Source organism: Podarcis liolepis, assembly GCF_965112155.1.
Source record: "Podarcis liolepis genome assembly, chromosome: 3".
Classification (NCBI taxonomy): Eukaryota; Metazoa; Chordata; class Lepidosauria; order Squamata; family Lacertidae; genus Podarcis; species Podarcis liolepis.
Genome location: NC_139557.1, coordinates 92924337 through 92951227, shown reverse-complemented (window position 1 = coordinate 92951227; position 26891 = coordinate 92924337). Strand labels below are relative to the sequence as shown.

Sequence of the window (26891 nt, the reverse complement as noted above, 5' to 3'; positions counted from 1 at the left end):
GGACAAATACAATTTGGTTCAAATTTAAAGGTGAACCTATCTAATTAATTTACACTTTCCAAAACAATACACAAATGGAAAGACACAGCCATCCTTTAAAATTTGCATTTCTCCAAATTTTGCAATGCAATTCTCCAACCATTTAAGGTGTACAAAAATGCATATACTGGGGTAAAGTGTGTGTAGAAATGCATATACGAGAAATAAAGTGAAATAACAAACACATCCAATACATTGGGGGAAATTGCTTTGCGGAAATCTCTATGATAAAACAAATCGAATACAAATATGTGTATATTAGGAATCTATACTAAAACGCTGGTGAATTATCATGAATCTCCCCCCCCCAAAAAAAATCACAAAATGATGTGGAAATGTAGAAAACAATGTAAGGGGGGGGGGACACTAAAGAGAAACCAAAATTTTCAGATTGGTGCTTTAATAATAGGTACACCTGTTAACATTGATTGAAATGAGAATTTTTGGCTGAAGGAGTGGGTGCACAGCTTGAGCGTACTTCTGGATACATTGCTGTCATTTGAGACCCAGGTGACCTCAGTGGCTTGAACCCATCAGCTCCAGCTGGTGACCCAGCTGCGCTCCTATCTGGGCAGGGGTAGCCTAACTTCTGCCGTCTATCCTCTGGTCACAAGATTACATATAATGCAGGGAATTATATATGGGGCTGACTCTGAAGATGGTTTGGAAACTTCAGCATGACCATAGTTCAACCTTCACCAAGCTCATGCCCTCTGGATGTTTTGGACTACAATTCCCATCTGCTGCAGCCACATGGCTCTGCTAGGTAGAGATGATGGGAGTTGTAGCCCAAAACATCTGGAGGGCATGTTGTTGGTGAAGACTGTCTTAGTTATTTGGCAAACTAACTAGCCCTGAGCAGATTGCTAATTAATACCATTTTTTTTTAATAGGAGGCATTTTTAGAAGACCTGAGCTGTATCCTGAAATCAGGACACGTGCCCAATTTATTTGAGAAGGATGAGCTGGATAACATTATGGTACCACTTGTATCTGTTGCTGAGAAGGCTAAGTACTCTAACACAATCGATGATATCTACTCATTTTTCTTACAGGTAATATTTTAAATATATCAGTACAAATATACTGGAGAGAATGTGTTTTAACACATTTACCTCAGCTTCATGTATGCAAACCTTTCGGAGCACTATTTTCATATTTAATTTAGTGGAAACAATGCCAGACCCTAATGATTTTGCATTTAAAATTCAATTTATGTTGCATGTATCATTTTGAAGTCCTATATGCAACTCATTCTCTGAGTGTGGATCTTTTTGTAGCTAAAACAACACCATCCACAAGTGACTGAGGTATCACTAAGCTTATTGGACACGTACTTCCCCACAAAAAAGTGAATGGGGGAAGGAATGAAGCCCATTTCTTTCTAAGTGAGGGGAAGGAATTTGAAAACAACTCAGTGAAAATTCTCAGTGGGCACAAAATGCTGAATGAATGTTGGAGTGGTGGAACAAAACAAAAAACAAAAAAAAAGATGGAAGGGAAATGCAATAGCCATTCTGAAAAAAATAGATCCAATTGGTTTCCAGATGCCTGCAATGGATTTCCGTGCTATCTCATTCAGAGGTTCTGTCAAAGATCTGAAAAGCCACTCTCTTGCCTTTTAATTCAATTCTGGCCTCATTGCTCTTACCGCTTTCCTTCTTTTCAAAAAAACAAAACAAAACAAAAAACTGCCTTTCATTTTCTTCTGCTGTTTGGCTTCATTTTTTTCCTGCTACTTTCCCAACCTCTTTATTTCATATTTACCATATTTGTTACTTGCTGTCCCTGTTCTTTATTTGGGGGTTTCAACCACTATCATTAATGGCAGCTACAGGAAGAAGCTTATGAGCTTAAAGAACAGTAACTGGGCAGTCCATTGTTGGGACCTTAGTCCGGGCGGCTTGTTCTACTTCATCCTGTGCATGAACATGCATGGTCTGGTTGGAGGATTTGGTAAAGAATCCTTCACAAGATCCTGTCTGACAGCATCAAACATTGAACAAATTATTGAAGGCACAATCATTCTGTGGGCCCTCTCCCATTGGCCGGAGCTCAAACATCCTGTAAGACTGATGGAGTCTTGCTTAATACACTTTAGAGCCTACTCTGTGGCAAAACAACTTGCTCTTCCACTGCATTGACTCAGTGGCAGACAGTAGAGCTGTTTTAAGTGGTGAAGGGATCATTAGTTCTCCCTTAAAAAATAGTACACCAGAAGGATAGATACTGCCATATAATATCCATAGGCAGGAAATGCAGGCTTCAGGAAGTACACAGATCCCAGTCCATTTCCCAAACTTCACAACTGAATCTGAAGGATGGCCTGCTGTGACTGATTTGTTAAATACTTTGCTGATAAAATCACTTATATTTGACACATTTAATGCAAGGTCTAGGACATGGGTGTAGCCAGGATTTGTGTTAAGAGGCGCAGGCTTTATTTTGGGGGGGGGGGCAGAACCAAGTTATCTGTGAACCAAATGGTCAGTTACTTAAGTTTTCTTATTTATTTACTTGATTGGGTGGCAACTGCCCGCTCAGTCAGTCCCCGAATGCTGAGGTAAACTAGGCATGGCTTCTTGAGCAGAGCTGCTGCTGCTTGAGTCTCCTCCTCAACAGCTTCGCGACCGGTTCTGCAATGGCCGGGCAGGCAGGATTTAGGACCCTGGCAGGCCAGATCCGGCCTGCGGACCGTAGTTTGAGGACCCCTGAGCAAGAGGCTTAAATAAGTAATGGTGTCTCAACTTTCTTGGTTGATGCTGATTGCTTGGATCCCTTACAATCTGGGTTCAGGCCTGAAATGGCCTTGATCACCTTAGTAGATCTATGTCAGTAACTAGGCAAGGATTACTGTTGCTTTTGCTGGTCCATTGACTGTGGCATTCTTCTGTACCATCTACAATAAATGGGACTTGAGGGCTCCATTTAGTTTTAGCTGACATGTAGGCCCCAGAAAGGCAGTGCTGGGGGAACTGCTTCTCAACCTCATGTTTTTGGGAGCTCCATGGGGTCCTATCTTGTTCTTCATGCTGTTTAACATTAAGTTGCTGAGGGAGGGAAGGTATAACTTTATATGACAGACTTTTTAGCTATAAATAATAAATAGGAGGTAATAGTATACTATTAATGTAAATTAAGAGGAATATATATGTGAATCTCTCTTGATAAAAGGGGGGGAGGAAATTAGCATGTGTGCATTTGATTGACCACTAATATGACAATCTAAACATTCCTGCATGCATAATTTTGAAAAATGATATATATGGGTGAAGTTTTCCACAAATGATTAAATCTTTTTCAGAAAGTACGTAGCAATCTTCATATTGTTTTGACAACAAGTTATGCAGGACTGACCTTCCGTCAGCGTTGTCGGACATATCCTGCCACTATTAATTGCTGTACAGTTGACTGGTATGACACTTGGCCTGAAGAAGCCCTTTGCCATGTTGCACAAAGTTATTTTAAACAGGACAACACATTTCAGAATCAGGTAGCATATTTGTACATTTTAACATGTGGTAAACTGTAATTTCATATTTTGTTATAGTTCTCACTAGTGAGGTCATGTTGATCTTCAATAAGTATTTGGTACAAATTCAAACTTTGCATATATTTATTCTATTATTCTATTCCATTTTTGTAAATTCAGGACAAGGTTTTAAAGCAGGAGTAGTCAATGTGGAGCCCTCCAGATGTGTTACACTACAACCATCATCAGTCCCAGAGCATGACCAATGGTTAGGGATGATGGGAGATATAGTCTAAAACATATGGAGGGCATCTTTAACTCTATAATTTGAGGTGAATTAAATGGTAAGTAAAATGCCCCTTCTCTTGTTGTCTAAATCACGATGTTGCCTTGAAGAATACTGGCTTCATCTCTGATGTTTGCTTGAATAGGATTAACTGGGGGAGGGGCAGGAATGCCTGTAATCAGAGTGCTGCAATATTCAAAGTTATGTTATGTGCACATCCCATTAGTTTGGTTACCTAAAGAGGCAAGTACAGAACAGCAGTCACGTAAGGAATACATGTTTTATCATTTATCACAATATACTACAAACAAAATGTCCTTAAACAGAAATGTGATATAAATGTATATTCTTTTCCTTTTTGTGTTTCTTTCCAGAACTTAAGTGTGCTTGTTCAGATATGTGTTAATATTCATAAAAATGTATCTATCATAACTGAAAAGTACTTGAAGGAAACTAAAAGGCATTACTACATCACACCCAATAGTTATCTACAGTTCATAAACACCTTTTCAACCATACTGAAGTCAATGAAAGAGAAAATTATGACTGACAGGTATGAAACAATACAACAATACAAAGCAACATTGTATAGAAAATGTATATATTTGGAGAATTATGCACTAAAATGCTGATGAATTTTCATGAGGACTTTTAAATAAAAATTTCCAAAGTGATATAGAAATGTGGATAACTGAAGACTGGAAAAATAAGAAACAGAAAGAAACAGAAATTGTCAGATTTAGCATAACCCTATGCATACATAACTGCTTCAATAGTTCAGAGGATTATAACTGTCAGTTAGCTCAGGAGATCCAGATTAATTTACAATTATCTGGTTTGCACAACACAGTAAGCCCAAATGTGGCATGGCAAAACCATATGAATGTGCTGGCTCCCAGAGAGGAGCTCATAGCCTCTTTGTTCCTCCATGATCCTTTTTACTGCAAATTCTGTGCTTAGTCAAAGTTTGGCTTAGCATGTCATCCTAACTGGGACTTGTAGTTGAGCCCTCTTCTCACTAACCATGACCTATAACTGTGAACAAACCTTGTTCCTGTTTCAGTGCAGCAGCAAAATGAACCAAGGAGGAGCAAAGCAGCTACAACAGTCTCTCTGGGAGCCCACAGATTTACAGTCTTGCAATATGCTAGTGTCATGCAAGCCAACTTAATATATGACTACTTCAATATATGTAACAGAAAAGGCCAGACAGTGATTGGATTTTAACTATTTTTAATTTTAGAACTTGCTATCATTCTGGTCTGACCAAAATACTAGAAGCAACCTCACAGATTACAGTTATGCAAAATGAGTTACTTGTCCTTGGTCCTCAAATAGAGAAAAAATCAAAGGTAAAATTTCATTCAAATCTGCTTTGTTGTTCTTTCAAAACATTTAGTGATCTATCTGGATTCATGTCAAAATTTAGAGCATATAGGCTATATTTTATATGGGGCCTGGTTAAACAGTACAATATTAATAGCAAATGATCATCTGAAAACAATAATTAAAAATAGATAGAGAGGCAGAGCTTTTGGCAGTGGTTACTCTGTCATAGATAGACGTTAGATTAAGGTTAGCTAACTTTGTTGGACTCCACCTCCCATCAACTCCAGTCAGCCTGGTCAGTAGTTGGGGATGATGGGTGTTGTAGTTCAACAACATTTGGACAGCACCACATGGACTACCCTGTCTTACATGCTCGTTTTGGAAACTATGTCCCAATGTTCTTTGCATCTATCTATCTATCTATCTATCTATCTATCTATCTATCTATCTATGAAGCTATTTTTATTCAAGCTAGAAAAACAAACAAAGAAAAAACAATGTACAGAAGTTAACATCAAATACCAAGCAATACCAACTACCTTTGGACCCACCTTTTAACAGAGATAATCATCCCAGGGCCCACAGAGATCTTAACTGGTGCCCATGACTCCAGGTTGGTAACCCTTGTTAGTGACAGCATGCCATTTAATATCCTGCTTGAATAAGGATAATTTTTTCATATATATCATTTATTTTTGCATTCTTATTTAGGTAGATAGGCTCAGTGAGCAGACTGGTTTTGTGTTTTTTTAATGATACGTTAAGTCAACTGAAATATAAAATAGCACAGCCACAAAATAGCACCGATGATGCTCACACCAAAGACACAGCTCCCAAGCATTCCACCTTTCATTTAGAAGCTAGTTAATACACATTCTTTCCCCAACCTCACTCCCAGGCTGCTCCAATCTTACTCCTAGGATGAGCAAGCCCATCTATAGCAACCTAGAGGAGTGCCTTTACCCTCATCACCCTCTGAAGCTGTGGCAGAGTTTTTCCTCTTCCTCTGCACAGATAAGGTTAGTTGGTAAAACTTTTTGGCTCCCCCACAAGCTGCTGTTCCCTGGGTTTTTTAATATAAAAAAGGAGACCTCTGTTCTGAAAAGTTGGGCAGTAACATGGGAATAGTACAGATTTAATTAAGTCTTCCCATTTAAAAAGTAACTTAGGCTTGTATATTGTATTATTTTTTCCTATAGGACTTTTCAGTGACTAAGCATGGGTTTTAAATTGATATGCTTTCACTCTAATCCTTTGTTTCTTGGGCTCTCTGTCACAGTCTCTAGGAAGGATGAGATACAAAAGTTAAATAATGAGAATTTGACATGGGCAGTATCTCTGGTGGGCGACATGTTGTTCTTTGACTGGTTTGCTAAACCTGGTGAAGGGTAGTCAATCAGTCTTAAAGCCTCAGTGAGTTTGGGACTTGTCTATCTCCTACATGCGAAGGCAGGCTCTGGCAGATTGAATGGACAAGGACAATAGCAGGTCCAACGGTCAAGATGGCAGTTTCTGTGTGTGCTCTAAACTTGGAGCTTGCTTAGACACGTCTTCCTTGGTTAGAAGGAGAGGGACAGGAAGAGGTTCCACTTCCTCTCTCATCAGAGAAAAGGGTGTGTGACCTAGCTGAGTCTAGGAACACAGCTCTGTTGTCTTAACCCCTTCATACATGTAACTAGGATTCATGTATAGTTAGGCTTGACTGCAGCTTCCCACATAGCACAGCTTTGTATGTTGTGCCTTCAGCTTTCACCTGCATCTCTGAATGTGGTCCTGCTGAAAGGTGGTGTTCCTTTGATTACCATGTGGTAGCACAAAGCAACAGGAGATAGCTATCAATATCACATCATGCCTACAAGTCTTTCAGTCTTGACACTACTGCTGGAACAGAAGAGCGTTTTGCCCTGATCCAGCAGCACAGTCCTTATGTACTTACTGTGCATGTCATCTTTGCTATCACATTAAGGACTTGATGAGTAGTTCATAAAACAGCCAAAATACTAGATTAATTATTGATTAAGATATTCTGCAATAAATTTAATTGACTGAGAAATGGATCTCTCCTACCAGGAAATAGAGGAACTTGTGGAAAAGCTTCACAAAGATGCATTAGTTGTGGAGCAAGTTCGAGCTATTGTTAAACAGGATGAAGAAATTATGGCTGCAGAAACACAGACTGTGGAAGAATATGCCCAGGTATATCATATTACAATTGTTTTTCATTTTTATTGTCCCATGCTGGGTATTTGCAGCTTGTGACAAGATGGCAGAATAAAGAGACAGACACACGGGCTGGAGTTGAACTAAGGCTACTTTATTTTAAGGTTAAACATAAGAAAAACTCTTGAAGACTTCAAACTAACAGATTGCAGCCACTAGGCAATCCAGCCCCTGCCTGCAGGAAGGGGGGAATGGCTGTTCTGCCTAACACCTTTCCCAGCTCATACCATATAGAAGAGCAGGTGTCAGGGAACTGCCATCGCAGTCAGGAGTGGAGGAAGGGCTCCCGAGCGATGCCGGAGAAGGTCCCAGCAGGAAAAGAGGGGACTCAGTGACCGGGGAAGGAAATCAGCGTTACACCAGGGAGAAAGGCGGGCAGAGGCGGGCTTCGGAGGAAGGGCTCCAGGACTCTTCGCCAGAGACCAGCGGGGAGAGCATTGGTCCTCCACTGTCCACACCCACCCTGCGCAGAAGACTTCCGCGCAGGGAGGCTAGGCGGAGACTATCCGTCAAGGAACTTTTATGTTGGAAGAAGTTCAGGAAACGCCTACTGACGGATTCTGCCAGTGACTGAGACAGACACGGAATCAGGACTGTCCAGCCAGGGAAAGGTTTATCCAGGCAACCTCACCGAGAGTGGCGGCAACTTACGCACGAGCAACCCCCTATTCCCATTACAGCAGATCCTTACTGTATCACCATCACCCTGCAGCCTGATTCTAGGTAGATGAGGCAGGTTGGCCTCAGGGGTGGCCCCTATCTTTCCCCAGTGCCCAGAGAGTAAGCCTCAGGACCAGCCCAGCCCCTTGAAAGGTTCCTAAAAAGCATCACCAGGCTGAAACATAACTGTCCTCTGCCCGTACCTAACCACCCATCAAATGTGACTCACCTGAAAGCCAGATCAACCTATGGAACAACATGGCAGGCTATCAAGTGTCCCCAACCAGCTATTCAGTGTAGAGTAGGCAAAAAGGCCTGACCTACGAAGTGAAGATTAGATAGGCCCAAAAGTTCCTAGCTGGTCCTGAAGCAACCAAATAAACCACACTGAGAGACCGAAGAGGGCAGGTGCTACCGTGGAGAGAAGAGGGCAGGGGAGCAGGTGTCTGGCTCTTAAGCAGGGCACCGACATCTGCCTACACCAGGTACGAAATGTGTGTGATGACATAGGGTATGACATGGTCCCTGTCCTGTACCTCTTTCAGCCTGCAGGCTGCAAATTTGCCCCACTATCAGTAATGAGCAGAACAGGCAGTGGAATGGGCTTCTTGACAAAATGACAGACACACTGAGCTCTCCAATAAAATGGCAATGTTCCTGGGGGAGGAACAAAAATCTGTTATATAACATGGTTGATGTTGACTATGGGAGCCAGTACAATTTCTGATTCCATCCCAAATTTTGCAGGTTCTAGGATATGTAGATTCCATCTTCAGCTGTAGATTGCTTGAAACAAATATGAGCACGTAGCCAGAGAATAGAAAAAACCAGAATTTTTACAACTATATACTGTCAAAGAAAACATCAAAGTCTATCTTTTCTTTTTATATATATAGCAAGCAACAGATGAGCTCAATGCTGTAATGCCAACTTTGGAAAAAGCTGTCGCTGCTCTTGATGCACTTGACAAAAACCACATTGCAGAAGTTAGGTGAGTGTGTTGCTCATGTTTGTTGTTTGATTATGATTTTGGTTAAAAATCAGTACAGTTTTCAGATCACGCTGGATAAGTAGCAACAAATCTAGTGGCACCATATTTGCTGCATTTCAAAGCATTTTTCTGTTCATCTTCATTATGTTTTAGGTAAGCATTGCTACTATTGTGGTAGTTTAAAGTAGGTATGGTTTAAATATCTTTTAAGGGGGGAAAAGTGAAGAATGCTGTCAGCAAACTTTAAAATGTTTTACTTATGTAAATAAATGTGCAAATTATCTCTAGTTTCTTCATTTTTGTTACTACGTCACAATAGTCATGATAGTTCCCTTCCTGACATGAAATTCTAAATATTTTGAGCACTAGCCAAAGTATTTTCCAGTGTTAAGATTTTTCATGTGAAATGTTGCTGTATGTTAATCACGCTATATTAATGAGCTAGGATAAGCCACTGTCCAGTAGTATGGCTCTAACTAAAGTTGTTGGGGGCTTTTTGACAAAAAAGGTATTTAGTGCATTTTGTTCAGTTGGCTTTTCTTCTGTATCGCACAGAGTGTATGCTCGCCCTCCTCCACTTGTACTTACTGTTATGAATGCAGTTTGTGTTCTTCTTCAAAAGAAACCTAACTGGACAACAGCAAAATTACTGCTTGCAGATCCTGGGTTCCTAAAGAAATTGGTTAATCTTGACAAAGATAATCTACCAGAAAAGGTAAAAGAAGGATGCAGTGTATATTATTTTTGTTTCTTCTATTGTATACCTAAGAATTTTCAGATAGATTACCTTAAACAATAAGCTACGTCATTTTAATGCACATTTCAAACTGATACTGCAATTTTCTTTTTCTCCTGGTCTGTTTACTTACCGTAGTTACCATTTCAGAAATAGGAAATGAGAAGGCTAAAAGTATAGGGTCACCTTCTGTGAATGCATCTTAAGCTACAAAGAAAGAGAAACGATCAGGAAAGGGGAAGTTCTCTTGCAAAGTACTGGCTGTCTTGGTTTTGTGAAAGCTAAAAAGAATGACGTTAGGAAAATACAGGAATTTGAAACTATCTAGAGTTAATATCCCAAGTTTGCCCTGTCTGATAGTAATATTAAATTGGGGAACCAAAAAGTTGGATGTTCACTAACATGGTGGAAGACTCACAGATGGGTAGAAGTCTATATCCAAGAGCCAGGTGCAATTACCGTATTTTTCACTCTATAACACGCACCTGACCATAACACACACATAGTTTTGAGAGGAGGAAAACAAGAAAAAAAATATTCTAAACGAAACAGTGGATGTATGATTTTTGTGGTTCATGCTGCAGCCACAGACATGTGATATGACGGTGAGTTTGGGGTGGCCCAATGCAAAAATCCTGAGGATCCATGTGGATCCATGCTTTGTAACCATGTTTTTGCACCATTGTGGCCCCAGGCAACAGTGGGTGCGTGATTTTTTTGGTGCAGGCTGTAACCATGGATCCTCTGCTCACGACTGCAGCAGATCCCCCTGTCATCCGTAGGCATTCGCTCCATAACACGCACAGACATTTCCCCTTACTTTCTAGGAGAAAAAAAGTGAGTGTTATGGTGCAAAAAATACGGTACTTATGGGTTGTTGTGAGAGACTGAGGTTCAATGCCCCTAAATGAATGGGGACAATAAGGTATCATCTCTTGTAACAATGAGATCCCCATTACTTCTGAAAAGTTGAGATGCTTCTCCTCCTTTAAGTTTTTCTCTTTTCTTTTTTAATTTGGGTTCCATTGAACCCACTTAGCCTGGTTTAAGAATAGAAAAACCTTCCCCTTTTAGAAAGACAATGGACTCTCAGTAGAGAACTCCTCATTAATCCTGAGGAAAATAACAAGCATGGTTCAGAGGCAAAGGGTAAGGGTGGTGGTGGCAGAAAAGCATGAAAGCAATCAAGTTAAAGTCTTTAACTTCCAACAGAATGAGAAATCATCTCCCATGGTTATTCAGTTGGATAACATATCTAAAATAATGTGGAGCAGCCTTCAGGAGTGGTTTCAAAAAGCTGAAAAAATGGAATTAATAAATGCTACTAGTTACAGGGGGAAATGACAGGCAAACCTCAGCATGAAACTAAAAAGGCTTTTCACAAAATGTTTGGACTGGATATGAATGCCATTATATAACAAAAGGCACACATCATAAATTTCCTGGGCTAGCCTGAGTCATACTAATATAGTTCTCTGAAAAGTAAAAAAAAATTAAGTTTTAGTTTCGTAAAGTGCTCTTGCTCTACAGGTTGAAAAGGGATGAATGTGAACCTCTTTAAAAAATGTAAAATGGACACTTGATTTGCTAAAGGATTACTCACAGAGGATTAGTTTTAGCTGAATTATAGGTGCTCTGAGAGATCAATTAGCGGTTACAGCCTCCTGTGTGTGACACACTTGCTTGGATTAGCACTGGTTTGCACCATTGTGGCCATCCCTGATTACTGCATTGACGCTGTCATTCTCTGAGCAAAGCCAAATCACACACACAAGGCATGCCTAGAATTCCAGTTGGACGAAGACAGCTGGAAAAGTCTGCTTTTGTTTTTAAAAATTGGCCTGAAGAAATGGTTTTGTATTCCAAAAAATACTCCCCCGTTCTGTGCTACAAATTATGGCATCCTACTACTCTGTGTCTTATATGGCATACTCACTCTTCTTTGTATATTTATAAAGGCACAAAGGGGCAAATTTCACACTGTTGCCAATGTGTGGAATGATGTGGGGTAATGACCGCTCCCCGCATTAAACGGGAAGGGCGCCCTTTGCGTGGATGCGTGTAGCCCCTGGACCCAGTGCGGCTCCATCAGCATAGGCTTGGCTTCGCCTTCCCCCCAAGTGGGATACCTGGAGGTCTCCGCCTACCTCAGTCAGTTGTCCAATCCCGCCTGGGGGAAGCGTTGCCAAGGAGACCAGCCCAGGTAGGGTAGGGACTACCTGCCCACACAATAGAGGGAGGATCTTACCTGGGAATCCTCAGTCGGCTTCAGAGCTTCAGAGTAATAGGATGTATTAGCTTTCCAGTCCTGAGTTTATGTAGTCTTATGTATTCACCTGATTTTGGTAAGCATAAGTAACTTAATATTTGTTGACATATCAGCTGTCAAAGTCATTAAGTTATCTGGTCTTGGATGTAATGATTCCCCCCCCCACTCCCCATATATGAGTTTTATCTGGTACTATGTTCATTACATGATTTGTCCATTGTTTAGGTTTTAATATTTTATTGTATGCTACCTTGTAAGGGCTTGCCCTGGAAGGCAGGGTAGAAATACATTAAATAATTACATGTTGTAGTCACTCAGTTGGGTAAAATATGAAAGCAGGACTGACCCAAAACTGGTCAGCAAATAATGTCCTGGCAGGTTTTTTTGAAATTGTTTCTTTTTAAAGCTCCTCCGGAGCTGTTAGACAATTTCACCTCCACCCTATAATATTTGATGACATCCCTGCCCCTATTCGCTACGCACTACTTTTTTAAAAGCATTTTTAATACTACATGAAATTTTCTATAAGGCTCAGCATCGCCACATAGTGTCACATTGTATATTGCACTTAAAACACACTTAAAACATTTTATTTGCGGCTGTATAGCTGAGTCTCTATTATTGTTTTAAGTCATTGGTTTTAACAACTGGTCTGTGTTCATTTTAGGTGCTTCTGCAGTTGAAAAAATATGTAAGGATGCCTGATTTCAACCCCTTAAAAGTAGGACTTGTGTCAGTTGCCTGCTGCTCCATGTGTCAATGGGTTTTAGCTTTAGATCACTATCACCTTGTAAAAAAGGTATCTTTACAGCTACTGTTTCTGAATCATCATAAAAAGTTGTTAAAATAATGTCCTCATAAGAAAAACTTAAAAAAAATATGTTTTGTTTATGTTGGGAGATATTCTAAATAGGATTAAACAGGAATTTGTACTCAGTTTTGCAAATGTATTTCAGCCAAAATTATTTGAGGAATTAAAAAACAAAACCACTGTATCCTTTTGAACGTTAACTTTCTGATTATACAGGCCACAATCTGCCTTCTCTCCTGCGTGTATAAATATGCATATTCTACAATGTATACAAATCAGTGCATACAGAAGAGGGGAAATTAGACTATTAGTGCAGGAGAAAAGAATAAAGTCTAGTATGGAAATGCCTTTGCATGCATGCACATACCCTCCAACATTTATCTGATGAAAACAGGGATGTTCTGCTATGTGGGCTACTAGTATCTTCTTTTTTAAAAAAATAACTGGGAACATTGCTATAGCTCCTCACCATGTGATGAGAAACAGACACCATGTTCTGAGCTCTGGAGATAGATTATTTTATGTCCTCCACAGCCATTCTCATAAATAAGTACACCAAAAGCCACATTTTCTCCAGAGTCCTACTTATGGTTATTCCAGCCAGCTATGTGTAAGGAAGTGTGTGTTGGTGCATTCTATTACAACTTTGCTTATAAGCACATGTGAGATAATAACACAGTTTATGCTGAACGTGGGATGGCCACAGAGAAAAAACATCCTTATGTTGAGTCTCCATCCCCTAGCCCATATCCCCAAGTCTTCACTGCAACTATTAGGTAAATTTCCCCAAGTTAGGAAGTCATTGTGTTATGCACTTTGACAGTTCTGCAATGTATCATGGGCTGGTGGGGACAGATGAGCATGAAATGTAATGTGGCACATTATCAGCAAGTGTGCCAAAGCATAAGAAAGTGGGGAAAGAACTTGACACAGAGGTGCTGTTTTCATCGAAATCATATGAAGCGGAATGTGTAATTTGCATATGTGTATTGTACTAAATATTTTTTCTGTTTGTCCAGTGAGTTCCGTATAGCCATATTCCTTCCTTCAAGCTGAATTATAAATATATCTTCTTATATAGTTTGTAGAGCCAAAACAATTGAAGGTAGCTGAAGCAGAGGAGCTCCTAAAACTTGCATATGAAAAATTGACTGATAAACAAAGAAGTTTAGTGCTGGTAAAAGAATTCTACTTGTTATATACTATAGAATTTATATTGCTTGTTAAATAACATAAAGTTTGTGTCTGTCTCAGTTTGGGATATATTATTTTATTTTAAAAAATCTTATGGAGGCAAAAATCTGTCTACTTTTTTATTAAAAAGTATTTCAGCAGGAACAGAGTGAGAGGGTAACAAGGGATAGAGTTTTTCCAGAGATACATCTAGCCTAGGAATGAGCATTTAGAATGATCTGCTGTTAAAGTTCAGTCTTCCCTAAAGGGTGTGAAATAAGTGAAGACAAAGGCCACCTGGGGACTGGAGTGTGGGTATGAATAATGATTGTATGAAGAGAGCAGCTTTCCTAGGAGCCATTCCCCCTCCCATGACATATTCACATATGGGTATTAAATAAATAATTCACTTTTTACAGATACTGTACATTTTAAAATGTAATTCTTTTTTCTTAGCAAGGATACCAAAACTTTTAAGAAAATAAGATTGATATGTATTATAGGGGGTGAAATAGTAGAAACCAGGAATAATAAATAATCAGCTCAGTTTGATAACAAGCAGAGAAAATTGCAGATAAGTAGAATGGGAAACAATGTTATGTTCGTTCTGCTCTGTGATCTCTGTGTAGTCCTACAAATTTACTACAGTACTACTGCTAATCATAATCATCATCAATAATTTATATATGGTGTCTCTCTTCAAATATCTATGAGGCAGGCTTGGTATCTTATGGTGCTTTGGATTTTTTTGAATTTTTATCATGTGCCCTTCAATTATCAGTGCTTAGTTTGACCCATCTACCTCTTCCCATCCATGCATTTCACTGACTTTGAGAAGGAACTGCAGTGAGGAAAAATGACACCATTCTCTTTCTCTGTGCCAGGTGTTGCATTTGACCTGCTCTTACTCTGGTGCTTCCTTTATAGCTGCTGCAGTGATGTGTTAGGAACTAATAGTGGGGTGGGAGAGCTGAAAATAATGCCAAAGTATTTCACATCTGGCAACCAATGTGCCACTTTGGTTTCAGATAGTACATAGGTAAAAAGGTAAAGGACCCCTGACAGTTGTCCAGTCCCAAACGACTCTGGGGTTGCAGCGCTCATCTCGCTTTACTGGCCAAGGGAGCCGATGTTTGTCCACAGACAGTTTTTCCAGGTCATGTGGCCAGCATAACTAAGCCGCTTCTGGCGAAACCAGAGCAGCGCCCGGAAACGCCATTTACCTTCCCGCCAGAGTGATACCTATTTATCTACTTGTACTTTGACATGCTTTTGAACTGCTAGGTTGGCAGGAGCTGGGACCGAGCAATGGGAGCTCATCCCGTCGCGGGGATTCGAACTGCCAACCTTCAGATCGGCAAGCCTTAGGCTCAGTGGTTTAGACTACAGCGCCACCCGCATCCCTAGTACATAGATGAGTCTTAAAAGCCTGGGACACAAATTACTTCAGGTAAATGAGCCACTATAGCTGCAAGAGGGCTGTGAAAATTTGTGTCTTGGGCTTTTTATAATTATCTACCTATGGACTATCTGAAACCAAAGTGGTGCATTGGTTGCCAGATGTGAAATTTTTTTCCAGCTCTCCCACCCCACTATAAGCAGAAAGACTGGAGCTATGCTCCTTTGTTCATGCTTACAGAGGGTTGGGAATGGGCTTCTTGCCCAAACTATTTCAACCTAGCTTTAGAAAGCTCCCAGCATTGCTCTGCACAGAACCCACAACTATGATTGCACAATGTCTGTTACAACAGTTACAGATAAGCAACTGTCTTAATGTATAGACCCAATTATAGCAGAATTGAAGGCAAGTAGTTGCTGTCTTGTCTAGTACCTTGTTAGGAACCCACTGAGAACCTCATGTAAGTTTTGAAAGAAAGAGCTAGAAATAGGGCTTCGTGGGGTGGTGAATGCTTCCCTCCGTGAAGGAGCCTTCCCAGACCCGCTGAAAGAGGCGGTGATTAAACCGCTTCTTAAAAAACCATCTTTAGATGCGGCCACGATGGCCAACTATCGCCCAGTCTCAAATCTTCCATTCTTGGGCAAGGTGATTGAGCGAGTGGTTGCTGAACAACTCCAGGCACGCCTGGAAGAAGCGGACCATTTGGATCCCTTCCAGTCGGGATTCAGGACTCATCATGGGACTGAAACTGCCTTGGTTGATGATATCCGGCAGACTAGGGACAAAGGTGAGAGCTGTTTCCTAGTTCTGCTGGATCTCTCAGCGGCGTTTGATACCATCGACCATAACATCCTTCTGGACCGTCTTGAGGGGCTGGAAGCTAGGGGCACTGTCATACAGTGGTTCCGCTCCTTCCTCCTGGGTCGTGTTCAGAAAGTGGTAGTGGGGGATGAGTGTTCAGACCCCTGGGCTCTCACTAGTGGGGTGCCTCAGGGTTCTGTCCTCTCCCCCATGCTTTTCAACATTTACATGCAGCCGCTGGGAGAGATCATCAGGAGGTTTGGGCTGGGTGTTCATCAGTATGCAGATGATACCCAGCTCTACCTCTCTTTTAAATCAGAACCAGTGAAGGCAGTGAAGGTCCTGTGTGAGTGCCTGGAGGCTGGAGGTTGGAGGATGGATGGCGGCTAACAGATTGAGGTTGAATCCTGACAAGACAGAAGTACTGTTTTGGGGGGACAGGAGGCGGGCAGGTGTGGAGGATTCCCTGGTCCTGAATAGGGTAACTGTGCCCCTGAAGGACCAGGTGCGCAGCCTGGGAGTCATTTTGGACTCACAGCTGTCCATGGAGGCACAGGTCAAATCTGTGTCCAGGGCAGCTGTTTACCAGCTCCATCTGGTACGTAGGCTGAGACCCTATCTGCCTGCGGACTGTCTCACCAGAGTGGTGCATGCTCTGGTTATCTCCCGCTTGGACTACTGCAATGCGCTCTACGTGGGGCTACCTTTGAAGGTGACTCGGAAACTACAACTAATCCAGAATGCGGCAGCTAGACTGGTGACTGGGGGCGGCCGCCGAGACCATATAACACCGGTCTTGAAAGACCTACATTGGCTCCCAGTACGTTTCCGAGCACAATTCAAAGTGTTGGTGCTGACCTTTAAAGCCCTAAATGGCCTTGGTCCAGTATACCTGAAGGAACGTCTCCACCCTCATCGTTCTGCCCGGACGCTGAGGTCCAGCGCCGAGGGCCTTCTGGCGGTTCCCTCATTTTGAGAAGCAAAGCTACAGGGAACCAGGCAGAGGGCCTTCTCAGTAGTGGCGCCCGCCCTGTGGAACGCCCTCCCACGAGATGTCAAAGCGATAAACAACTACCTGACATTCAGAAGACATCTTAAGGCAGCCCTGTTCAGGGAAGTTTTTAACATGTGATATTTTAGTGTATTTTTGGTTTCTATGGAAGCCGCCCAGATATGTTCTCATATCAACAAATTATTATTATTATTATTATTATTATTATTATTATTATTATTATTAGTATTAGTATTATTATTATTATTATTATTATTATTATTATTATAATAAATAAAAAGTATGATCTATAGCAGCAATATATGCCACTATAGTATGTTTTCCTTTAATTTCTAACTCCTCAGATTGAAGAACATCAGCAAAATTTAGAAAGAAGGTTCGGAGAAAGTATTGCTGAGCAAGAAATGCTAGCAGCTAGAAAAGATCAAACAACTCGCCGTTTACACTGTGCATCTGTGTTAAGCACAGCTCTGAAGGATGAAATGGTATTACTTCTTTCTGCTCTAATGTTTGACGCTAATTAAAATTAGGCTTCATTGTTTACTTGTCTTAGACTGTCTTTTCTGTTGGTCCTTTTCCATATCATATAACCTCCCGTATTCTTGTGGAGAAGTATACTCTGTGTTTGCCATCAGAGGCTAGCTGTTTCCACCAGCATTGCCACACACCACAGCCCTAGGATAAAGGGGGAAGAGTAATGAAATTGTTAGGCATTTAACCATCTACTGTAGGGTTGTTTTCAGGTGTCAAGGTATATTGTATATTGTTCACTGAGCTATTGATAAATTTCAGAAAAAGAAAAATCATTGCTATTCCAAAATCAAAGCAGAGAAGAATGGCTAAAAAAAAATACTGTTTATTTATGTACCTTCAAATGTAGGATGAGAGCATTTTTCACAAATACCACAGCACTAAACTATTTCTTATACTCCCAACATAAATATCTACACAAGTGTAAATATTGTTACGAAATCACTTATAGTATGTGCTGCGTACTGACAAGTCATAGGTTTATTATGTTGCAAATGCTATACTTTCTAAACAAACTAGTTTGTCCAGTACTCAGTGATATTTGGCCCTAAACATTGTTTTTTATATCCTAGGCACGCTGGAAAGAATCTGTTAATAATTTCGATCAAAGGTTGCAGGGAATCGTGGGTGATGCCTTTGTTTCAGCAGCGTGTATTGCCTATAGTGGAGTATTATCAGCATCATATCGTCAGCAACTAGTGAATGACTGTCTGAAACTCTGCAAAGAAAGCAATATTCTAGTATCTCCAAATTATTCGCTAGTAAATTGCATGACAGAAAAAAATGAGGTAATAATGCATGGGCAGAGGGAATGACATTTCCAAGGTTTTCTTTGAAATTTAAATTAAATTAGGAGAGTGGGGATTTTTTTAGAGAGAGAGTCTAATTTTGCTGACTGAGGCACTACCTAATTAACTAGGTAAAGGCCCCATTTGCAGAGGTAGATTTAGGGCAGTGCAACCAGCCCCCCCCCCATTGGATGCCAAGCTGATCTTCACAACTATAACATAGTGCATACACAGAATTGTATGTAGAGGCGGGGGGGGGGGCATCAAATTTTGGTATTGTGTGACCTTGAAATTTGAAATAACAAAGTATGCCTGTCAGGGGTTCAGGGACAGAGGCACAGGGGAGATAGGAGATGGAGAGCGAATGGGAAGAATCTGAGGACAGCGGGGAGGAGGATGACAGTGGTCCGAGGGATTCCATGAGCCTCTCCAGCGAATCAGAGGATTCCCAGAAGGGGGCGTCGGTGGTCAGGACAAGGGGGGTCCCAAGGGGGACGCATCAGGGACAAGGGGCCAGCGGGGACTCCCAAAGCGGCAGCTGGAGATCAGGACCAGCTTCCCCGCCAGAGCATGGCGAGGGGGGGGAAGGTTCCCGTGTGTCAGAGGCAACGTCTCCGTCAGCAGGGAGAGGAAATGAGTCAGGGCTGACCACGCCTCCATGGGAGAAGGGGGGAATGGAGGGAAGGTCAGAACCAGCTATCCTCCCGGAAAAGGAGGAGAGCAGTGACGGGAGTAGTGTAACGATCAGAAGGAAGGTTGGGAGCTGGGCGCGCGCGCCAAGTTCAAATGTACAGGCGCGCGGGAAAGCAGAGAGCCCGGACGTAGGGCTGCGCGCCGCGGCTATGAAACGGAAAATGAACTTCAATAAACCCTTCTGTATATAAAGAGAAACTGGCGTTGGTCCTCTGTGAGCTAGGACCTGAGGCAGCCCTGACAATGCCTCTACCATTTATATCATCTTTTGGGATTTATTCAAGCTATCATACTTCTTTTGTTATTATTCAGAATCACTCAAATCATTTGTGGAACAAATATTATTGTTGATAATAGTCTTTAAGTATTAAAAACTGATGTTTTACAGGTCCGCAAGTGGCAAAATGCAGGCTTGCCACTTGACCAGTACTCTACAGAAAATGCTATACATATTATGTATGGACAACGTTATCCTTTGCTAATTGATCCAGAAAGACAAGCGTACAAATGGATAAGTCAAATGAGTGGTAAACTACGCCAGATTTGTGTTACGGATGCTCATTATTTTAGAACACTTGAAAACTCTATGCGTCTTGGTGAATCAGTCCTACTACAGGTAGTTCAGCTTCCACTGAGTCTGATCACTCAACTGTTATATAAACTGGTCGGGGGGGGGGGTGTCTTAGAATTCCTGAGCAATGCTAGATACAAGCTTATACTTACTATGCCAGTCAACAAGGAGGCATTCAAAGGCACTGATGGTGGAAACTGACAAACTGTTGACATGGGCTCAGCTTGACAATGGGACATCTGGCAGAGGTTAACAACCACTGGTTGAGCCACATAGCCATCAGTGAGGCAGAATGGAATTAAGTTTTTCGGCAGCCAGTTCGGCAGCCGGGTCAGCCAGTTGTGGATCTGTTTGCCTCCAAGTACAGTGCTTAGTTAGACACCTTTGTGTCTCAGTTTCCATCTCTGGGAGCAGGGTGTGGATTGCCTGGGGGTGGATTGGCCTCAGGGTTTGCTCTATGCCTTTCCTTTCTTCTTGATCAAACCATCCAGAAAATCTGCTGCTTCTAGGCCAAGGTAATTTTGGTGGCCCTTCATTGGTGGTCCTTCATTGGCTCCTGGACCTTGTCAATCTGATGGTGTTGTCCCCTTGGTGACTCCTTGGTGATTCAGGGGATGGTGATCTATCCTACCCCAGAACTTTTCTGTTTGACTGCCTGAAGGCTAAAAGGTTCTGGTTTACATAGGTGGTTGTAGGTTTGTCAATCTGGAATATTTCTTTCTGGTTGTCATAAATGTCTGTTCTACAGTCCTTTTAGTTTACCTGTTAGTAATAATAATAATAATAATAATAATAATAATAATAATAATAATAATTTATTATTTATACCCCGCCCATCTGGCTGGGTTTCCCCAGCCACTCTGGGCGGCTTCCAAAAGAATATTAAAATACTATGATACATCAAACATTAAAAGCTTCCCTAAACAGGGCTGCCTTCAGATGTCTTCTAAAAGTCTGGTAGTTGTTGTTCTCTTTGACATCTGGTGGGAGGGCGTTCCACAGGGAGGGCGCCACTACCGAGAAGGCCCTCTGCCTGGTTCCCTGTAACTTGGCTTCTCGCAGTGAGGGAACCGCCAGAAGGCCCTCGGTGCTGGACCTCAGTGTCCGGGTAGAACGATGGGGGTGGAGACGCTCCTTCAGGTATACTGGACCGAGGCCGTTTAGGGCTTTAAAGGTCAGCACCAACACTTTGAATTGCGCTCGGAAACGTACTGGGAGCCAATGTAGGTCTTTCAAGACCAGTGTTATATGGTCTCGGCGGCCGTTCCCAGTCACCAGTTTGGCTGCTGCATTCTGGATTAGTTGTAGTTTCCGGGTCACCTTCAAAGGTAGCCCCACGTAGAGCGCATTGCAGTAGTCCAAGCGGGAGATAACCAGAGCATGCACCACTCTGTTAGGGTTAGTGTTCCGTCTTCCCATTGATTAGCACAGTGGTTCTCAACCTTGGGTCCCCAGATGTTTTGGCCTGCAATTCCCATGATTCCTAGCTCACAGGACCAGTGGTCAAGGATGATGGGAGTTGTAGTCCCAAAACATCTGGGGACCCAAGGTTGAGAAAGGCTGGTTAATAGTTGAGAAATTGTTTGCTCTGTCAGTCAATCTGCCTACAGTGATGACCCCTCCACTTGGAGAAGAGGCAAAAGGATTGAGAAGATTCTGCCTCATTTCTCCAGTAGGAAGTGTCATACCTAAACAAGAATGACCGCTCCCCGCTTAAAACGGGGGACGCCCTTTGCGTGGACGCGTGCAGCCCCTAGATCTGGAGTGGTTCCATCAGCATAGGCTTGGCTTGCCTTCCCTCAGGTGGGATACCTGGAGGTCTCCGCCTACCTCAGTCAGTTGTCCAATCCCACCTGGGGGAAGCGTTGCCAAGGAGACCAGGCCAGGTAGGGGAGGGATTACCTGCCCACACAATAGAGGGAGGATCTTACCTGGGAATCCTCACTTGGCTCCAGAGCTTCTCCCACCCTACCCACCCTCAGTTAATGTCTTTTTTTGCAGGCTAACTTTTCTTCACAGGTTTTGCAGGTTAACTTTTCTTCACAGGTATGCGGGCGCTGCTACGTTAAGGTCACTGCTAAAGGGCCGGAAAGGAATTTCCCTGCATTGGCAGGTTTCGCCTTTCCCGTAGCAAAACATCACAACTTTGGCGGTATCAGGCCTTGGGCTAAATCCTTTAGTCCATCTTCCTCTTTGTGGCGGCGATACCAGGGTTCCCCGTTAAAGGGGTTTCTGAAGACTATGACCGTACGCCGAAAGGTCGTCATTGCTCTCCCCTGCGGTGGCGGCATAACGGGGGCGGCTATCTCTGCTTGAACATATGTTCTCCAGAGCCGGCCCATCCCCCCCCACACACACTGGATAACCCTGATGCTCCCTAGGTCCCCGGCTGGGGACTGGGGAGGGAGAACGCCCAATGCCTGAGCCAAGGTCTACCCACATTTGAAATTTAATAAAGTTGTGGCCAATTTAATCCCATAGCATGTTGTCTTGACTCGTTATTCCACATGACGGGGGGGACCGCTCGGGATCTGGGGACTCCGCCTGTCCACGCAATGTCTTCTGCCTAAATCTGCAAACTGCAGATTGTTCTGCAGCTGCTACACCTCCCTGTTCACATCTTTCATCTTGTCCTCTCATTCTCACTGCCTGCTGTGGGGCAAAAGTAGCCTGCCCTGTCCCCTCATCCTAAGAAGGTGAAAAAGATGGGTGGGCAAGGGTTTTCTGATCGAGGGGATCAATCCAGTTATGATGTCAACACCCTCACATACTGCATTTCAGGTTTAAGAACCTGGTTTTGTGCTTTGTAGGATTTCAGTGAAACACTGGATTCAAATATGAAGCCAATATTAAAAAAGGAAATCTACAACAAATCAGGGCAAGACTTCATTAGAATAGGAGATTCTGAAATTGAGTGCAACCAAAACTTCAGGTAACTGTTCTTTTCTGTGATACAGTGGTACCTCTGTTTACGAACTTAATCCGTTCCGGAAGTCTGTTCTTAAACCAAAACCATTCTTAAACCAAGGCACGCTTTCCCTAATGAGGCCTCCCGCCGCCAGTGCCCTTCCACTGTTCAGATTCCGTTCTTAGACCGAGGTAAAGTTCTCAAACTGGGACACTCCTTCTGGTTTTGCGGAGTTCGTAAACCGAATCATTCGTATTAAGGACTGTTCTTAAACCGAGGTACCACTATATAATTTTTTACTTATGTAAATTGAAACTAACTATATTTTAAATTAGCTATATTTGTTTGACTCAGCTATGTCTTTACTTGCCTCACACCTGATGTTATTGTTAATTATTGTTTCAGATTATACTTGACAACACAAAAACCCAACCCCCATTTTCTGCCAGCAATATGCAGTATTGTGACAATGATAAATTTCACTGTAACATTTGAAGGTTTGCAAAATCAGCTTTTATCTGCTGTTCTAATTAAGGAGAAACCAGAGGTTGAATACCGGCGTTGTGAGTTGCTAGAAAGCATATCTGCTGACCTAATAACACTTCGTGAACTGGAACAGAAGTCACTTAGGCTTCTCCAAAAAACAGATGGTAATGAAAAATGTACAGAAATCCTTGAAATGTCATCCATATGTTTTGAACAAATTATAGGCACCTGTAACTAAATAAGTTACAAATTAAATGAATTGTTTTTTATATGAAATGACATGGATAAGGTAATCTGCAACGATTTCCATGTATCAGGCAGAGGTTAGAATGTTAGTTTGGATGTTCTGGTTCAGATTCCCACTCACATCTATGAAGCTCTCAACCTAATCTATCTCATGGGTCTAAAACAGTGCTCTGTTTAGTTACTTGTATAAATTGCTGTGCAAGTTAAATTGTAAACCATTCTAATTGTAATTAAAGGACCACCTCTCACACAAACCTGGCCAAATACTGAAATCAACCCAGAGGCCCTCTTCCAACCGCTCCTGCCTCTAGATATTAGGGCAGTAGTAACTAGCAACAAATTTGGACCTTTTGTTCTTGCCCAGGCCTTGTCATCTGTGTTCAGTTTAATCTGATAGTTGTATTGTTCTGATTTGTTTAATTTAATTGATGTTCTTGTTCACCCTGCTTATTATTGTTATGGATTTTACTTTAGCCATACTGGGAGATACTGTAGCTAAAGGGCAGCATAAAAGTTCCTTGTTTCTTTTACTAGATTTATCCACAATTTCAGTCCAGTCTATTAAAAAATTTTTTTGCAGAAGAGTGGATATTTAATCAATAATGCATTATTTGATTTATTTCTTCACCACAAATGAAGTAAACTTCCTTTAAATTGTAGGACATATTCTAGATGATGGAGACCTTATTGACAATTTGCAAAGATCTAAAATTACCTCAACAGAAATTTTTGAGCGTGTTGAAGCATCTGCAGCAACAGAAGTTAAAATAGAGGCACTGCGTGAAAGCTATCTTCCTATTGCAACTCATGGCGCCATCCTCTACTTTGTAGTATCAGATCTTTCTCATATCAACTATATGTATCAGTTTCCCCTGGAGTGGTTTCATAAGATCTTTGAAGACTCTGTAGAGTACATACTCAAAGTAAAACTTGGGGTTTCGTTGAGTGCCCCAGGAATTTTTAAGCCTCGGTCAGTTTTTAGGACTAAATCAGAGAGACTTCCCGCCAGAGAAGATGAGAACGAAATAGAGAGTATCGCAGTCAATTTCCAAGGACATATTAATGCTATAATAGAGAAATTAACAAAAAATGTTTATAAGGTGTGTACCTGAATTTATTACACAAATGATTTTTGGCTAATACTAGTATCTGCAAAATATAATGTGTTTTTATTAAATTTCTTATTCAACAGAGAGTTTCTTCAGCTCTGTTCAGTGAGAATCAGCTATGCTTTGCTTTTCTGATGTGTACAGCAATTATGAAGAATAAGTGTGATGGAAATCTATTTACTAACAAGCTTGGATTTATACCAGAGAATCAGTGGAAATTCTTCCTTCAGTCTAGCATAATGGCAAATATTATGGACACGCAGGACTCTGAGACTACTGGTAAAGAAGGCCACATTCAGTAAATGTATAGGTCAAATTGTACTCTCAGGCACCTCTCAGGAATAGACTTGCCATTTCTAAAACAGCTCCTTTTACTTTCAGAAAAGACACATCAGTGGAAACTCCCAATAGGAGATAATTGATATATGCTGTTTCCCCTGCAGCCCCCAGCACCGCCCCCATTATGTTTGGCGTGTCCTCTAATCCTTCAGAGTACTTTTTCAGGGAGCACAAAACAGCAAATCGCCACTTATACCCCTTCTTCAAATAGAACTTCCCACAGGCAGCTTCTGTCCACGGGTAGCCTGAGTCCAGTGCAATATCTTTAAAATTTCCATTGTTCCCTCACATTAGAGATTCTTTAGATCTGTTATACTACAAACACAGTTGTTTTTTTCCTGTCTCTACAAGTGAGAATGAAATTTGGCAATGATGGAAACTGAAAAATCTAAGAAAAAAAAAATCTGTTTTTCATTTTTTAAAGATGTACTAATTAGGCATGCCCTTTTCTAATTTCTAAACTCAAGTAAAGGCACTTCAATGGGTAGAACTATAGAGATGGAAGGTCCCAAAGGGTCACCTGGTCCAACCTCCTGCAATGCAGAAATCATGGACTTGTGGGGATGGAAGAAACACTTGGGCCCCAGGTTATGGGTGCCCAGCACACACTGTGATGTGACGTCATGATGTCATGTACCCCATGGCCTCACTACCTGAGTTCTGGTTCGAGGTCTTGTAAGGCCTCGGACAGCATACCTGAGGTTTCACAATGCCTCAGATGTGACTTCTGGTGCTTTGCGAGGCACCAGATGTTGTGTCAGGGGCCCTGCGGTGTGGGTGCTGAGCACCCAGAACAAACTTTTTGAGGATGCTTGAGCCCCAGGACCCCCTATACTTGGCACTCCTGCCATCCATGAACTAAAAAACAACAGTTAGAGGACCATAGGACAAGCTACTAAAAAAGTAGTTGTGGACCTCCTCTAATATATTGAGCTATCGTTAATTCCTTGCACAAATCTCACAGAGAGATTAGATTACCGTATTTTTCGCCCCATAAGACGCACTTTTTCCCCTCCAAAAATGAAGGGGAAATGTGCCTGCGTCTTATGGGGCGAATGCAGGCTTTCGCTGAAGCCTGGAGAGCGAGGGGGGTCGGTGCGTACCGACCCCTCTCGCTCTCCAGGCTTCAGGAAGCTCTGCGCAACCCTCGGGAGACCGGCTCGAGGGTTGCGCAGAGCTGCCTGCAATCCCGGAACCAGCGCAGCTCTGCGCGGCCACCGGGAGCCGGGGGAGAAGCTCCGCCCCGCTCCCGGTGGCCCTGCAGAGCTGCCTGCGGTCCTGGGACCAGCGCAGCTCTGCCCGGCCACCGGGAGCCGGGGGAGAAGCTCCGCCCCGCTCCCGGTGGCCCTGCAGAGCTGCGTGCGGTCCTGGGACCAGCGCAGCTCTGCCCGGCCGCCGGGAGCCGGGGGCAAAGCTCCGCCCCGCTCCCGGTGGCCGCGCAGAGCTGCGTGCGGTCCTGGGACCAGCGCAGCTCTGCCCGGCCACCGGGAGCCGGGGGAGAAGCTCCGCCCCGCTCCCGGTGGCCCTGCAGAGCTGCGTGCGGTCCTGGGACCAGCGCAGCTCTGCCCGGCCACCGGGAGCCGGGGGCGAAGCTCCGCCCCGCTCCCGGTGGCCGCGCAGAGCTGCCTGCCGTCGCGGGACCAGCGCAGCTCTGCCCGGCCACCGGGAGCCGGGGGCGAAGCTCCGCCCCGCTCCCGGTGGCCGCGCAGAGCTGCGTGCGGTCCTGGGACCAGCGCAGCTCTGCCCGGCCACCGGGAGCCGGGGGAGAAGCTCCGCCCCGCTCCCGGTGGCCCTGCAGAGCTGCGTGCGGTCCTGGGACCAGCGCAGCTCTGCGCCGCCATCCCGAGCGGGGCGCTAAGTCCCGCCCCGCTCGGGATGGCGGCACAGAGCTGCCTGCCGTCGCGGGACGGCAGGCAGGTCTACGCCGCCATCCCGAGCGGGGCGCTAAGTCCCGCCCCGCTCGGGATGGCGGCACAGAGCTGCCTGCCGTCGCGGGACGGCAGGCAGGTCTACGCCGCCATC

At 43.0% G+C, this 26891-nt stretch overlaps 1 protein-coding gene across 1 annotated transcript in view; it reads left to right on the top strand.

Moving 5' to 3' along the window:
* The window catches only part of DNAH14 (dynein axonemal heavy chain 14), a 150752-nt gene that overhangs the window by 97627 nt on the left and 26234 nt on the right, over positions 1 to 26891 (top strand). The window contains exons 57-72 of the mRNA XM_083496005.1: positions 933 to 1094; positions 3344 to 3532; positions 4172 to 4350; positions 5041 to 5149; positions 7197 to 7322; positions 8903 to 8997; positions 9553 to 9712; positions 12670 to 12801; positions 13895 to 13990; positions 17543 to 17683; positions 18302 to 18517; positions 19599 to 19826; positions 22592 to 22713; positions 23095 to 23339; positions 24082 to 24521; positions 24614 to 24809. Of these exons, the coding sequence (XP_083352131.1) occupies positions 933 to 1094; positions 3344 to 3532; positions 4172 to 4350; positions 5041 to 5149; positions 7197 to 7322; positions 8903 to 8997; positions 9553 to 9712; positions 12670 to 12801; positions 13895 to 13990; positions 17543 to 17683; positions 18302 to 18517; positions 19599 to 19826; positions 22592 to 22713; positions 23095 to 23339; positions 24082 to 24521; positions 24614 to 24809 (2836 nt within the window). The remainder of the gene's footprint in view (positions 1 to 932; positions 1095 to 3343; positions 3533 to 4171; positions 4351 to 5040; positions 5150 to 7196; positions 7323 to 8902; positions 8998 to 9552; positions 9713 to 12669; positions 12802 to 13894; positions 13991 to 17542; positions 17684 to 18301; positions 18518 to 19598; positions 19827 to 22591; positions 22714 to 23094; positions 23340 to 24081; positions 24522 to 24613; positions 24810 to 26891) is intronic.